The 16,788-nt window shown below is 41.0% G+C and overlaps 1 protein-coding gene across 1 annotated transcript in view; it reads right to left on the bottom strand.

Annotated features, from left to right (window-relative positions):
* LOC126273226 (Down syndrome cell adhesion molecule-like protein Dscam2) overlaps positions 1 to 16,788 on the bottom strand; it is a 376,826-nt gene that overhangs the window by 206,723 nt on the left and 153,315 nt on the right. Inside the window, exon 9 of the mRNA XM_049976769.1 lies at positions 2,842 to 2,986. Within this exon, the coding sequence (XP_049832726.1) occupies positions 2,842 to 2,986 (145 nt within the window). The remainder of the gene's footprint in view (positions 1 to 2,841; positions 2,987 to 16,788) is intronic.

Here is a 16,788-nt window from a genome sequence, read left to right as displayed (position 1 = left end):
GGTGTGTGGAACATCACTGACATAAGAGGCTACAACAGCCGGAAAAATCGGCGGTAGCAGAACACTGCCTAAATGAGGGACACAAAGTGAAATTTGAGGAAACTGTTGTGGTTGCCAACATTTCCGGTTTTTGGAACAGTGTGTACAAAGAGGCGACTGAAATTAGGTTGACTGATAATTTAATCAACAGAGACAATGGATTTCCTCTTAACAAAACGTGTAATCCTGTATTATCCCGCATCAAAACTGAATGATCTTCTGTACGGCCTTGATTGCGATATATCGTTGCCAGCAGTGTTTCTCTAAGGGCGGCGCCACCTCCCTGTTTTGGAAGGCAGAAACCGTGATGGGTGGTGCATGCGCCGTGTACTGAATGGTGGCCTATATAGGACGTCGATTTGCAACCTGGCGTCAGTTCTCAGCGGGACTCATCAGCATAAGCAGCATTTTCCTGAAGATAGCGAGCAGATGGATCACCAAAATATCGAGTCAAGTTGATTTTAGGATCCGGCAGGAAACCCTAAGAGACATTCAAGACTTATTACGCCAGGAAAGCCTACGTAATCACATCCATGTGAGTACACTTGTACTACAACAAATTGCTGCTACAAACCAACTCTTGCACTTGTATGCACATAAAATCCATTGTTGAATTCAGGGAGGCAGTTTTATTTGTTTTTGAAAATCCCTGATGTTATTATCTTAAGACGCTCATACACATACATCGATAACCAAGCAAAGTGTGGCAACAGTAAACTTCCACATTTTAATCACGTGCAGTGACAACGCGGTTGATCATGATTTGTTAGTTATTGTGTAGATGCTTCTTTCCTGTGACTAACATTTATCAATATTTTTTCTTTTGTCTTCTGTCTTATAAATTCATTTGTAGTAACACCTAAAATTTTTCTAGAATGTAAACTAAAATATGACTTTTCTTTCTTTTTCGAGTATTAATAATTGAGATTCATGGATAATTCTCTGATGAGCTACAAATGGACGGAAAAGCTTCAAAGAAACCAAGCAGGGTTTTATTCCACAAGATTGCACTCATATGATGTATATTCCTCAGGGATGGGGAAAAAAACTTGTATGACAACTGTTGAAATAGTTTCAGCAAAGAACAAACTGGGTTAGGTTGAAGAGAAAAAGGTTCATAGAGCTGCATTCTAGCAAAGGAAATATACTGAATGTATAAAGTTTAAATGAGAGGGTCTTTGTAGATAGCTCCATAACTGCTATTTCTAACTTTAAATTTCACTCCTGTTCAATCACATCTATACCTACTTTGAAAGTATAAATGTAACATAGTACTAATCAGTAAGAAGGAAATCTCATGAAAAGAAGGTTTCCTTGTGAAGTTAGCATTACTCTTGAATGTAATGCTGAAATGACACTGCAAAGGTTCCACTTTGGTTGTTGTGTAATGTATTTACTTTATTTAACTTCACACAACTGCCAATTTTGGCCTTACTCAAGTGCTGTTGCATTAGCACCTACAGGACTTGCTGAAATCAGCCAACTGTGCAAAGCTAAAAAAAGTAAATACATGTAAGCAAGAGTCAAGGTGGAACCTTTACAATGCCCTTTAACAAACATATGGCTGTGGTACCCCACATGAAAAAAATAATAATGCTTAAGATTCTGGACCTTGTAGATCTCGAATCAGATATATTAACATCTTACTATAGCTCATAACAGAGGAAGGATGAAAAATACTATGATGTTCACAGTCTGGTGTATGCTTTTCAGTTTGGTGATAACTCAGAGGCTCACTAGTCAATATAACATCTGCTTTATTGAAGTGGGTGTTTGGTTAGCATCATGAAGTAGAGTTGATTCCACTCCAGATTATTCCATGGAAGAAAATTCTGTAATGGTCACAAATGAAATCAGAGGTTTGCTGAAATTAAACTGTCTCGGTCAGGCCATGATGATGTGTTTGATTCTAGATTTAGTGAAAAATCTGATACATATGTATTTTTCAATCTGTATTTGGCCTTTTCACAATTTTGGACTATTATGTTGGTTTTGGACTGTTGTGTTGGTCTGAATAGATAATGGATACTTTTTGTCACTAATACATGATTTTGCCTCATTTTGTAATAAGAATAATTAATAAATTCTAATAAAAATACACATACAAGTATTGAGCAGTTAACAGACTGTGTAATTTACATAAACGGTGGCTTTTGTATCAAAATTACAATTGGTTATGAATTTAAGATGATGTTATATCATTGTATTTGTGTGGGTGAGTGTTGAAGCCTGGTGTTAGCAGAATAATTTAAGAGGTTCAAGAAAATCATAATAGATGTACCAAGTCAGAGTTTTAAATAGTATTAACATAATTATTTAACATAAAGCATAAATTTTCAATGAAAAACAACAACACTTTATAAAACTTCCTGTAATATGTGCTTTAAGGAAAGGATTTGTTAAATGAAATGACAAATGCTACCAAATAAAGGTTTAGTTGGCAGGTAGTTCCAGAAAAAGGTATAAAGAAAATGAAGCACAATCACCAATTTTTACAATAATGAGTTGAGTCAGATGGCAAAAAATAGGAAATGAGGCCATTCAGGGACAAAGTGTGGCATCTAGGAGTACAAGTGAAGAAAGACACAAAAAATACGTACATATATACACAAAGAAACATGACAAGAACAACAGAAAGTGACATATGCACATATAGTTTGAGGGAGGGGGGAAGGGGGGCAGGGGGGGGGGGGGGCAGAGGAAAGAGGCATAAGGTGCAGAAGGTGGAAACTGTTCAAAAAAAGGCATCCACTCATTATCTCATTTCAGTACTGCTGTAGCCTGTAGCCTGACAGCACTGACCTGGGACTATCTGGTACTGGAAATCCATCCAGGGTCCATATGAACTGTGGTGGTGGATTCCCTGTTGCAACACATTTTAAAGATACAGCTGGGCCAGGTTGTAGAGTCTGTTCTGCAAACCAGTACAGCAGTTCTGGGCTAGCATCTGTAGTAGAAAAGCCACATAAACACTTATAGATGAAGACACATCTGTTGATAGAAAGTTATTCTAATTGCTTAATTCTAATTATTTTGTGAAATATATAACATAACAGTTTTTGAGTCATTCTCTTGATGACCTGAATGTGCAGTAGTTTATCTCGGTGTGATTTATTATGGTAATTATTTTTACCTGGACCACAATGTGACAGGCTAACGTATACTTCTTTTTTTTCTATATATGGTCTCCTGAGAATGCTTTAATGACATCAACAATTAAAATGTGCAGTGTTAGGGCAGGGTAAGAATGTGTTGGTCTTGCATGGCCATTAAACTTTTATGTTGGTATATTTTACACATAATAATAAACCAGACATGTCAAAATAATGTGCAGAATAGTTTGGTTATAAGGCATTTTAAATTGCTCATACTGCACATGTTTGGTACAAATGGGTAAAATAGAATCCTGTGCCATCATTGTATGAATCTGTTATGTATTTATCACTATTTTTGAGTTTGTTAGTGACCACAGCCTTGGGAAAAAAGTTCCAAATTGCTTCTGTGAATCAATAAATTGTATCCCCATGTTTTTTTATTGTTACAATAGAACTCAATTTTTTGGGTTTTTCAGTTCTTAAAGAGAATTTGCGATCCTTGTAGCACAACATATCAAGAAATTAGAGGAAAATCAGCAAGCTCAGTTAAAATTATTTGTTTACTGTTCTGTAAAACATGGCACCACCCTCAAAGCAGCCCACTTTGCTGTTTTTGGGAACAAGAAGAGTCACTTACTGTCCAAAGGCAGCTGGAAATTGCTCTGACTACTATCAAATGATTGGAAGCTGCAGAAAATGAATGTGTTGGTAGAAGTACCAAGTGTCATGTAAAAGAGACACCAAAGATTTTATTCTCTCCTTTGTATACTGTCTCCTCTACAGGAAATAAATGAGCTATTATTACTTATTGACTTGGCAGTCAGTAGTGACTCAGTGGTAGGTCTAGGGATCTGGTACAGGGAAGACAGGGAGTACAGAGAATACTGGCGTAGGGACAACAGGAAGTATGGAGAACTCAAAGTATTATATCCATTCCTGTGACTAACAAGTTCAAGGTGCTCTCTTCCACTGAGACTGAGCCACTGAGACGCACTACACCTGATGAGAATCCTACTGTGTCCATGTTAGGGGGCAGCACGTGCAAAAGGGTAGGCATTTGTTAAAGGTCAGATGATTGAATGAATGACAAATAATGGTACCACATAGGGAATTGGATGCAATCTATGGGAAGGATCATCATCTTCACCCATCATGTACCTGCACTTCACTCAACACATTGAATAGACTGTTCCAGAAGCCATGGGGGACAGGGTGCAATCAGTTACAAACAGTGATGGACCCTGGAACAAGTGATATCTGTTGTGTGGTGTTGTGCCATGGTTCAGCATGGCGTAGCAAACAGCTCTTGTGAGGACTCATCAAAACGATGTCATAACAATGGTATCGTCACTCATCTTGGTAACTAGGTGCCATATCACAAGTATACTCATTCAGTACGCAAGCTGACATTGAAAATGGTGCCACACAGTGCTTCTGAAAGGAGAACTTGTGGCACCTTTATAGTACTACCTGGGCTGTGCAGTTGCTGATATAATGGACTAACTGTTGTATGATGGGCTTTCCCAATTTGACTTATAGGGCAGAACCGTTACTGTTGCAGAAATGACATCAGACATGGCTGGCATAAATACCATTAAATTTAGACACTCACGCCCAGTCATCACCAAGCGCCAGCTGAGTGGAGGTCTATGTAAGTCTACACACCGAGATGAACCAGCAGATGCCAACATGAAACTCTGCTGTCAACAGGTGCAGGCCACTGCCTGGGCTTAGTCCAAATGCTGCCAACTTGGCATCTTTCTGCCGGTGGGTCATGTGGTGGGTGACTGTCATCTGCAATGGTTGCCGTCCTGGCAGACTGGGGTACAAGCCAGGACTATCGCCATATACCTGCCCAGCTGTTAACCTCTTGTGTGAGCAAACACTGTCACTGTCCATCACACAGTGAGGGCATATGCTTTCATCATCAACCATGCCAGAGGCTGTGGTTTGACCTCACCTGCTCTGCAAAGCTGCAGAAGTAGGCCAGCAGCTGATGCCACTTTCAACTGTCCATCACTTGCTATCACTGCAGCCCTGCATCACCGCCTCTGCTACTCAGCTGACTACAGAACCTTGCCAACCACTGCCATTGCACTGTGGCACAGGCAGTTTTCTGGTGCGCTATTGCTAAATCTGGCATGCCACAAAGGCCATGGCCATCTAGGTCACAAGGCCATTGTCTGACTTTCCAGTTCCATCTCCACCGCTGTAATTGTTATGGAATGAAGGACTAATTCAACCAGCATGGTTTCCAAGAAGGTTCATCACCTGACATGTGCCATCACTCCACTGCAGCCCTCACTTGGAGGTAAACTGCCATACATCCTGATCTATCACAGCCAACTTCATCTTCCATCAGAAAGGTCACTCACTCCAGCTGCTATATTGTGATCTGAAGTCATACCTGTAGAGGAGTTTGAGAAGATCAGCCTTGCTTAAGGAAAACAAAGCTCACTATCTACAGCACTGTCACAAGAACGGATTGTGGTCCCCTGGTTCTGAGCTGAGCAGAAAGATTGTACCATCAGACTTTAAAGATTCTGTGAAAAGCTAGGCTACAATGTCCTACACTAGTGCCACAGGGTTGAGGACTATAGGCTCCCCATAAATGGGTCTGTGGGGAACCACACAACAAGGGGCTGCTACCAGATAGGTATATGTCTGTGGTTTCTGCACCACAGTATCTTAGTTTAGGCAATTCTCAGTCCAGTCCAGATAATAATAGCTGTAGGAGGCCATTAAGTACTAGCGTAAGATAGAATCAAATAACCCCCAAAAATGAGATTATTAAAATCCTAGTGATCAACAACTAAAGCATTCATGAATTTGAATCACTCCTAAAAACAGTGGAGCTCTCATAATATTAGATACTGAAAGCTGGTAAAATGCAGAATTGAGATTTCTGGGGACAATTTAAATGTGTATTGAAAGGATAAGCTGACAGGAAATGGAGGTAGTGTATTTGTCACAAAGCAAGAAATGCAAATACTCCAAAGAGAAATTGCAGCAAGAGTGTTTGATCAAGACTCAATATCAAAGATGGCCACAGTTTTATAATTGAATCTTTCAACTGACCACCAGATTCAACCCCAGATGAAACTGCACACTGGACTAACATTCCAGAAGACAATGGTTCAAATCCCTAGTCAGCCATCCTGAATTTCCCTACAATGCTCACAATAAATGACAAGATGGTTCCTTTGAGAGTTTATGTCCGATTTTCCTCCCCATCCTTTATTAACATGAGCTCGTGCTCCAACTCCAATGACCTCACTGTCATCAGGATGTTAAACACTAATCTTCCTTCCTTCCCAGATGAAACCAAAAATTGTACAGGAATATTCTGTTCAGTGGTCAGTACATTTCCAAACCTTATTGTCATAATTAGAGGATATTTTAATCATCCCAAAATTAATTACAATGTTTAGAGTTTTTTGATGGCAGAAATTATGAACTTCAGTCCCATTTGAATTCCTACACCACTGAAAAGATGAGTGAAATATATACAGCTGTGTTAGTCTTTTTTTTAATCATAATAAATGGTAGATCTAGCAATGGAAAATCCAGGATGGAATGTAACAATATAATGAAACAGAAAGTTTCTACTCACCATATATAGTGAAGATGCTGAGTTGCAAATAGGCACAACAAAAAGAGTGTCACAAATAAATCTTTTGGCCAGTAAGGCCTTTGTCAAAAATAGACAACAGATACACACATACACACTGACACAAACACACACAACTGCAGTCTCAGGCAATGGAGGCCACACTGCGAGCAGCAGCACCAGTGCATGATGGGAGTGGTGACTGGGTGGGGGTTAGGAGGAGGCTGGGGTGGGGAGGGGGAGGTGTAGCAGGGTAGGGATGGTGGACAGTCGCATGCTGCTGAAAAGCATGCAGGGAGAGGTGAAGAGAGGGTAAGGCAGCTACTTGCAGTCCGGAGGTTAGACGGAGGGCATTGGAGAGGTGAGGCGGGGAGGAGTAGTGGAAAAGGAGAGAAGTAAAAAGACAGGGAGCAATGGTGGAATGAGGGCTGTGTAGAGCTGGAATGGGAACAGGGAAGGGGGTGGATGGGAGAGGACAATGACTAACAAAGTTGAGACCATGAGGGTACGGGAATGTACGATATATTGCAGGGAAAGTTCCCACCTGTGCAATTCAGAAAAGTTGGTGTTTGTGGGAAGGATCCAGATGGTACAGGCTGTGAAGCAGTCATTGAAATGAAGGATGTCATGTTTGGCAGCATGCTCAGCAACAGGGTGGTACACTTGTTTCTTGTCCACAGTTTGTTGGCGGCCATTCATATGGACAGACAGCTTGTTGTTTGTCATAACCTACAGGGAATTCAGCACAGTCATTACACATCAGCTTGTAGATCACATGACTGGTTTCACAGGTAGCCCTGCCTTTAATGGGATAGGGGATGTTTGCGACCAGACTGGAGTAGGTGGTGGTGGGAAGATGTACAGGACAGGTCTTGAATCTAGGTATATCACAGGGGTGTGAGCCATGAGGTAAGGGGTTGGGAGCAGCAGTTGTTTAGGGATGGATGAGTATATTGTATAGGTTCGATGGATGGTGGAATACTACTATGGGAAGAGTGGGAAGGGTAGTGCACATGACATTTCACATTTCAAGGCACAACAAGAGGTAGTCAAAACTCTGGCGGAGGATGTAATTCAGTTGCTTCAGTCCTGGGTGATACTGAGTTACGGGGGTATGCTCCACTTTGCCCAGACAGTAGGACTTTGAGAGGTGTGGGAGACGGGAAAGATAAGGCACGGGAGATTTGTTTTTGTACAAGTCTGGGAGAATAATTACGGTCTGTGAAGGCTTCAGTGAGACTCTCAGTATAGCCATCTTTGAGATAGAGGTCAACATCTAGGAAGGTGGCTTATTGGGTTCAGTAGGACCAGGTGAAGTAAATTTCCCATATCCCCCGACATGCAAACCAACAGTACATCCATAGAAACAACTGCAGTCCACCATCTAAAAGCTGATCCCAATCTTATAATCCTACATGGGATAAGGGCTCCACTACTGTTATTTTGAACCGCAAGGATTACCTGGCAGAAGGACTCTTCCAGCTGTCTGATACAGCTACCTACAAGCCTTGCACAGTGACCCCATTCCAGTTATCCAGCGGATCTCCAGTCACTCCTCAAATCCTAAGGCCCATCCCAGAACCTCTCCCCAAAGTCCATCTCTCTGCTCACCCCTACCACTACCTGCACTCCTACCATCTACATGTTTCCTAAAGTCCATAAACCCAACCACCCAGCACGCCTCATTGTGACTGGTTACTGGTTCACAATGCCCAGTGGATTCCAAACCAACAATCTGCTTCCTATTCACCATGACCAACTGTATCCTCACCCACAATTACTTCTCCTTTGAAGGCATTACCTACAAACAAATCCGAAGTACCCCTATGGGCACCTGCATGTCAACATCCTATGCCAATCTATTCATGGGCCATCTAGAGTAATCTGACCTAAATTGTGATTTGGATTGAGGGTGAGGACACCCTATCCACATTCCTCCAGAACCTCAACAACTTCTCCCCAATTTGCTTCACCTGGTCCTGCTCAACCCAACAAGCCACCTACCTAGACGTTGACCTCCACCTCAAAGATGGCTACATCTGTACTTCCGTCCATATCAAACCTATTATCGACCAGCAATATCTCACCTTCGACAGCTGCCACCTTTTCTATACCAAGAAGTCCCTTCCATACAGCCTAGCCACCCATGGTTGTTGCATCTGCAGTGATGAGCGGTCCCTCTCGAAATATACTGAGGGTCTCACTGAAGCCTTCATAGACTGTAATTATCATCCCAATCTTGTACAAAATCAAATCTCCCATGCCTTATCTTTCCAGTCTCCTACCACCCCCAAAAGGCCTACAATCTGCCCACAGAGTAGCATTCCCTTCGTACCTCAGTATCCCAGGACTGGAGCAACTGAATTACATTCTCTCCCAGAGTTTAGACTATCTCTGATCGTGACCTGAAATGAGAAATGTCCTGCCCACTATCCTTCACACCCCTTCCACAGTCGTATTCTGCCATCCACCAAACCTACACAATATATGTGTTCATCCCTAGACAACCACTGCTCCCAACCCTTTACCTCATGACTCATACCCCTGTGATATACCTAGATGCAAAACCTGTCCTGTACATCTTCCCACCACCACCAGCTCCAGTCCACTCACAAACATCACCTATACAATTAAATGCAGGGCTACCTGTGAAACCAGTCATGTGATCTACAAGCTGAGCTGTAACGACTGTGTTGGATTCTCTGTAGGCATGACAACCAAGGAGCTGTCTGTCCATATGAATGGCCACCGACAAACTGTGGACAAGAAACAAGTGGACTACCCTGTTGCTGAGCATGCTGCCAAACATGACATCCCTCATCTCAATGACTGCTTCACAGCCTGGATCCTTCCCACCAACACCAACTTTTCTGAATTGTGCAGGCGGGGACTTTCCCTCCAATGTATCCTACATTCCCATAACCCTCCTAGCCACAACTTCATTAGCCATTGTCCTCTCCCATCCACCCCCTTCCCTGTTCCCATTCCAGCACTACACAGCCCTCATTCCACCATCGCACCCCATCTTTTTTACTTCTCTCCTTTCCTGCTAAGTGACTCCGCCCCCCCCCCCCCCTCCTCACCACTCCACCTAGCCTCCAGACTGCACATAGCTGCCCTACCCTCTCTCCACCTCGCCCTACACACTCCCCCAGCATGTCACTGTCCACCACCCCTACCCTACTATTCCTCCCCCTCACCACCCCAGCCTCCTCCTTACCCCCATCCAGTCACCACCTCCATCATGCACTGGTGCTGCTGCTCACAGTGTGGCTTCAGTTGCCTGAGACTGCAATCGTGTGTGTGAATTGTGTTTGTATAAGTGTGTACGGGAGTGTCTGTCATCTGTTTTTGAGAGAGGCCTTATTGGTTGAAATCTTTATTTGTACCAGTCTTTTTGTTGTGCCTACTTCCAACTCAGCATCTCCTCTATATGGTGAGAAGCAACTTTCCTTTTCATTATATTGGTACATGGTAGATCTCTAGAATAAAAAATTGTGGATGAAAGACAGCACAGGTCACACCCATCTACAAGAAGGGCAGCAACAGAGGTCCATAAAACCACCATAAAATATCTTTGTTGTCAGACTATAGTACAAACATAGAACATGTTCCAAGTTCAAACATTATGAGGTAAATTGAACAGGATGACCTCCTCTATGAGAACTGACATGGATTCTGAAGGCATAGGTCATGTGAAATGTGACTCACATTTTCTCACATGACATCTCAAAACCCATAGGTTAAGACAGTCAAGTAGTTCTTGCCTTTCAAAAAGTAACTCATTCAGTATCAAATCAACATTTATTAGCATGATCATATGGGTATAAAATAAAATTTGTAGCTTGTAAGAAGGACACAGCATGTAACTTTAGAATGAGTATCACTGACCGAAGTAGAACTCATTTCTGGCTTTCCCCAGAGAAGTAAGTTGAGATCCTTTTTGTTCACTTTGTATATTAATGACATGGCAGTCAATATTAATAGCAACCTCAGATTTTCTGCAGACAATGCAGTTACCTGTAATAATCTTCTGCCTGAAGAAAGCTACACAAATATTCCATCAGATTTTGGTAATATTTCAAAGTGGTGCAAAGAATGGCAAGTTGTTTTAAATATTCAGAAATGTCAACCTTTGCAATATTTTCCACAAAATGTTAGAAGTAGTTTGAGGATTTGTCAGAGCCCACCAGAAAAAAGGCGTGTGTGCAGCTATGATGATGTAAGAAGCCCTTATGTTTGTACGTACATAGCTTTCTTACATTACATCGTAAAGGAAACAGGACACCTGAGGATGCTCCAACAGCATAGGAATTTGGTAAACCATACTAAAATACATAATTCGGCTTAAAGTGCACATTCTTATGCCCAGAGTCACAAAGAATTATGCCCAAACCTGATATTAAGCTTTTCAGTGTGGTTTTCGGGATACAAACTGTAGTATCTCACGTTTGGTTCTTTATTATGCTGCCGGTCACTGTGGCCGAGCGGTTCTAGGCGCTTCAGTCTGGAACCGCGCCGCTGCTACGGACACAGTTTTGAATCCTGCCTCAGGTATGGATGTGTATGATGTCCTTAGGTTAGTTAGGTTTAAATAGTTCTAAGTCTAGGGGACTGATGACCTCAGATGTTAAGTCCCAAAATAGTGCTTGGAGCATTTTGAATATTTATTACGATGTAATGCCATTCATGCCACAAGATGAAAACATGCACTTGAAATTCAGGAAACAGTTGAAATTAACTATTTGGAATGAAACACTTAGTTTCACATTAATTTACTGCCTGTGCGGAAAAGATTAAAAAATACAAATTTCTTTAACAAATCGACAAAAATAGCTTCATTGTTCCTCAAGACAATTAATGCTTGACTTCAAAAAATGTGGAAATATAATAAAATCAGAATCTGAAACTAGTAACATATTTCAGCCTTCCGTAATTATGTGAATGTATTTTAATTCAATTGATAACTACCGGTTACAGAAATCTGTTTTGTTTTCATTTGACATGAGAGTTGTAAACAAGAGGAAACAGCAACATTACTGAACATAAACATGGGTCACTTGGAGACTAGGCCCCTCTCCACCACACTGCGAATGCATGAATCTGGCATCTTGAGGACGCCAGAATTTTTTTTTTTTTTTGATAGCATTGTCTGCTTGGTTGTACTGCTGATTCAGTTAACAGCCACACTTTAAGTAGCCAGAAGCGGGAGAATGTACAGCTCATACGTGATTCAACTGTGCATGTGCATGAGCTCGCTAGCAACTGCCCAAAAGAACCTAATGTAATCAGTTGTGGCATCACGCTCATCGGAAGCAGTTTGTTGTGTATTGCCTAGTCTTTGTCCTAAATCTTTTGACACATTTTGCTGTATCAAACACTTTTTGCACTGTGTTTGGTTGTTTTACATGGTGCATTTTGGTTTTTTCCTCTCGTTTATGTTTTATTGCTGCAGAATTATTCTGCAGTAATGGGATACAGTAAAATTCTATGTTAAAATATCAGTTCCTACAAGTCAAAATTACAAAAGTTTAACTGAAAACTAAAACAATGAAAAATTCCCAGGTTTTCCTGGTTTTCTCCTAGGTGAAAAAACTCCCAGTTTTTTTTCCCAGGTTTCGTGGTTGTCCCAGGACATATACATCCTGAAAGCAGTGCAGCACAAATGTCACATGTTAGTTTGCTCCATGAGAGTCACAGAGATACTGAAAAACTTGTGCTGGTAGAAACCTACAGATACACACTAACTATCCTGCAAAGGCCTACTTACAATGATTCAAGGTGCTGAACTAAGTGAGACATCTAGGAACACAACCCCATACATATCACTTCCGTACAAACTGTGAAGACAAGACTGAACAAATTAAAGTGTGTATAGAGACATTTAAATAGTTATTCTTTCTTTACTCCATATGTAAATGGAATGGGAAGAAACCCTAATAATTGTTGTTCAATGCAATGTACTCTTTGCCACTCATTTCACAGTGGTTTGCAAAACATAGATATAGATGTAGGTATACATCATAAAATTCTTGGATGTGAGTGGTTTATCGCCACCAAAAAATTTATCCATTGCCAGTGAAGGTTTGTAAGATTTCTGTTATTTCATTTATAGCAGGTAAGAAAGGGACAACTGAATTCAACTGTGCCACACTTCTCCCAAAGGTGACTTATGTGGAGGACACCATGAAACTCCTACCCAGATGAAAACATTCAGTAACGTCACAATATCATCTTGGGCTATCTTCAAGTAAAGGTATATGAAATAACTGATGCCATAGCCATGTCAGAAACAGAGTAAAACATGGCATGTTTTTTAAGTGCATGTTAATGAGACATGGGTCCACCACTTAGTGTCAGAACAATAAAAGTAATTGAAGCAGCAGCTGGAAACTAGTGAACTTGCACCAAGGAAGATGAAGACAATTTTATCCATAAGAAAGGTGATCAGTGATTTATGTGATTGCAAAGGGATTCTTTTTATTGATTATCTTCCAAATAGTAAAGTAATCATTGATGATTACTAAAAAAATATTGTAGACTGTGTAATGAAAAACTAGAACAGAGTTACTATCCCACTGACAGATTTTGGTACCTCTTGCCTTCCATACATTCCTACATCTGAGGAAAACATTGGAAGCCCAATGAAGATGTTATGAAAATAACTGTGTGATGGAATATACGCACAGGGGTGGGGGTGGTGGATGGGTGGTAGTGGTGGAGGGGTGGGGAGGAGGAGGGGAGGGTTGAACAGGGTGCATGCAGTGAGTTAAGAGGAATTACATTAAAAAATAATGGTATAAGCAAATAGGAAACTTTAGTCATCATTAGTGACAGTATAGTGGTAGCAGTGAAGTGTGAATATCTATTATTAAATCAGTAAACAGAGCCTTCATAAATATGGAAAGGATTGAGAACTGCAAATACAAAAAATGACACTATATTACAAAATATACGGGTTTCTACATATAAAGGAAATACCTCACACCTTATTGTTATAATCCTCACTTAGGACTAACAATATTTACTGAACACAAGTAAGTTATGTAATAACAAATTAAAATTGTCTATTAGACAACAAATGAAAAGTAATTGTTCTTGGTGAAGTAGTCATCTGAGCCACAAAAACTAGCACAAGAAAGATCCTGATTAAACTGAGTGAAACCTAAGCACTACATAGCCAATAAGAGTGCATTTAGTAATTGAAAGTTCCATTTACATTTACCTGCCATTGATACCGTAAATTTATAATTTACAGCAACATGCACACAATAAAAAGTTGCAGTGATAAGAGTTCACAGGTAGAGACAAATTGGATAAAAGCAACTCTGGTAAAAACCACCTCTAGGTAGCCTTATATTTGTGTACTACCGAAGCTCATGTCACGAGCCTGCAACAATGGCCATGTTCCTATCACATTTGCCCTCACAGGATGAAGGGGTGATGTTATGGGTATTGGTATGTCTGAATCTTCCATTCACAGGTCTTGTGAGATTTCTAAACTTATGATAATTGAGACAGTTACGTATCAAATCTGATGAAACTTAGCCAAGGTCTACACCAAATGATGTGACTGAAATAAAACAAAAGCACACTTCTAACAATGATTTTATGCCTGAACTTTGAACAAGTTTGAAACATGCAAAATAAATGACATTTTAGACTGCCACAAATAGTACCAATATAGTGTGTGGTTTTCACTGGCAGCAATACAACCAGTAGAGTGAAATTTGATGCTATTACAGACTGAGTCTTTGGACTTGATAAAAAAAATGTCATTCTTCTTGCAAACCTGATACCAGTGGTATAAGGCTCTATGTTGGAGTACCATGAGTAGAAATGTGCCTTCTGAGAGCACATCAAACATGCTTTGTGGGATTCAGGTAGGACATTAAGTTATCTGTTCCATTTGCTAAATTAAACAGTGGAAAATCCAGGATAGAATAATACAGTATTATGAAGAGGATAGATTGCTACTCACCATGTAGTGGAGATGGTGATTCACAGACAGGCACAACAAAAAGACTTCTAAACAAGTAAGCTTTCAGCCAAAAGGCCTTCTTCTAAAATGGACAACATGCACACACATTCACACAAAAGCAACTCACTACACACATGACCACCATCTCTGGCTGCCAATACAAGATTATGAGCAACAGCACTTGATGGGAGAAGCTATGTGGAAGGTAGGGATAAGGAAGCTGGTATGGGAAATGGGAAGGATAGCAGGGTATGGGTGGGGGACAATGAAATGGAACTTGTGGGAGCATACAGGGACGTGATGGGGGTAGGGTAGCTGGATGCAGACAGGAGGCGGGAGGAGTGAGGGGCCGAAAATGGAGAAGTAAAAAAGGCTGTGTGTGCATTGGTGGAATAGAGGCCATGTAGTGCTCGAGTGGGAAAAGGAAGGAGATAGGTGGGTGAAGGACAGTGACTACTGGAGGTTAAGGCCAGGAGGTTATGGGAACTTAAAATATATTGCAAAGAGAGTTCCCACATGTGCAGTTCAGAAAAGCTAGTGTTAATGGGAACGATTCAGATGACACAGGCTGTGAACCAGTCATTGAAGTGAAGAATGTTGTGATTCGCAGCATACTCAGCAACTGGGCCGTCTAGCTGTTTCTTGGCCTGGCCACAGTGTGTCAGTGGACATTCATGAGGACAGAGAGCTTGTTGGTTGTCATGCCCACATAGAATGCAGCACAGTGGTTGCAGTTTAGTTTGTAGATCACATAACTGCTTTCACAAGTAGCCCTTCCTTTTAGGGGATAGGTGATGCTTGTGATCAGACTGGAGTAGCCTATTACCCATAACCTACCCGCATCAAAAATTATGTTACTTGGGTCAAAAGTTTGTCCCTATACCCAGTACATCGATGTTACCATTGACCGACATATTATCTTTATTATCTGACCATTTTTCCTATAAACTGTGGGTGGGAATGGTGAGGCTAGAAGTCTTACAACATTGCAGGTCGCACACTGTAAGTTATACTTCTTGCATTGCAGATTTACAGTGGATGGATAGAAAATATGCATGTGTGTGGTAATTTATATGTAGAAAGTTTACTTCACATAGCCTTGGACAGGGAAGGCTGCACAAAAGCTTTAAGATGCACTACAGACTTTTTCAGCAGACTCTGACATTTCACTCGTCACTCAGAAGCGTAGTGATACAGAGCAGCAGGCTCCATGCCGGATTCTAAAGCAGTAAATAAGTTCTGTTCAGTGGCAACCAACTGGCCTCATTTTCTGCATACCCTGCTTAGTACCTGTCATCATTAGTGGTGACACACTTATTTTCAAGTTGCCCTGACTGCTTTTTCTTGCATTCCCTGCAAGAATGTCTACATTATGAGAACAAGTATTGTAAGTGTTTACACAGAGGCCATATTGTAAGAGTATGCCATAGCTCAGTGGAACCATGAATCCCCACCAGACAATTCAAATTAATAACATTTCAGGAAGTGATCATGTGTTGACACCATTAAAAATTCTGTTACATGCAAAAGAACAAGTGACTCTGGTGACTTTTCTTTTTGATGCTATTGCACTGATCTCAGTCATCAACTGGCATACACTCTTAAGCGTAGGCAATTTAAGTTGTGGGTGGTGTACAGTCATCATGAAGTGGTACTCCTGACTCAGGTGCAACTAACTGTCACTTCTAATCAGGTGTCTTGGATTTTGTCATTTTCAGGCAGATTCATTGATCAAAAACATTTCTGGTCTCTGCTTTTGGATCTATGTCATGAGTTGCACTACACTAATTCTTTGGTCCCCTTTGAGGCCATTGATATAGTTTGTGCACAATTTGCACCACTATTTGAATCAGGTTCAGGGAAGGTGGTTGAGAACCAGACCCACAACAACAGAAAGTCCATATTTTGCAAAATTCACCTGATTACATTGACTGAGGTTAAGATTGAACAGCGCCTATTAGAACAACAAGTTTTGTCCATTTCTTACACTCATTTGATTTGTCTCTTTGGCTCTGTAGAGATTTGACACAAATCTTTGATGCACAGCAAACATTGATCCTTAT

The sequence above is a fragment of the Schistocerca gregaria genome, chromosome 5 (genome assembly GCF_023897955.1).
Source record: "Schistocerca gregaria isolate iqSchGreg1 chromosome 5, iqSchGreg1.2, whole genome shotgun sequence".
Classification (NCBI taxonomy): Eukaryota; Metazoa; Arthropoda; class Insecta; order Orthoptera; family Acrididae; genus Schistocerca; species Schistocerca gregaria.
This window is presented reverse-complemented; position numbering and strand designations above follow the sequence as displayed.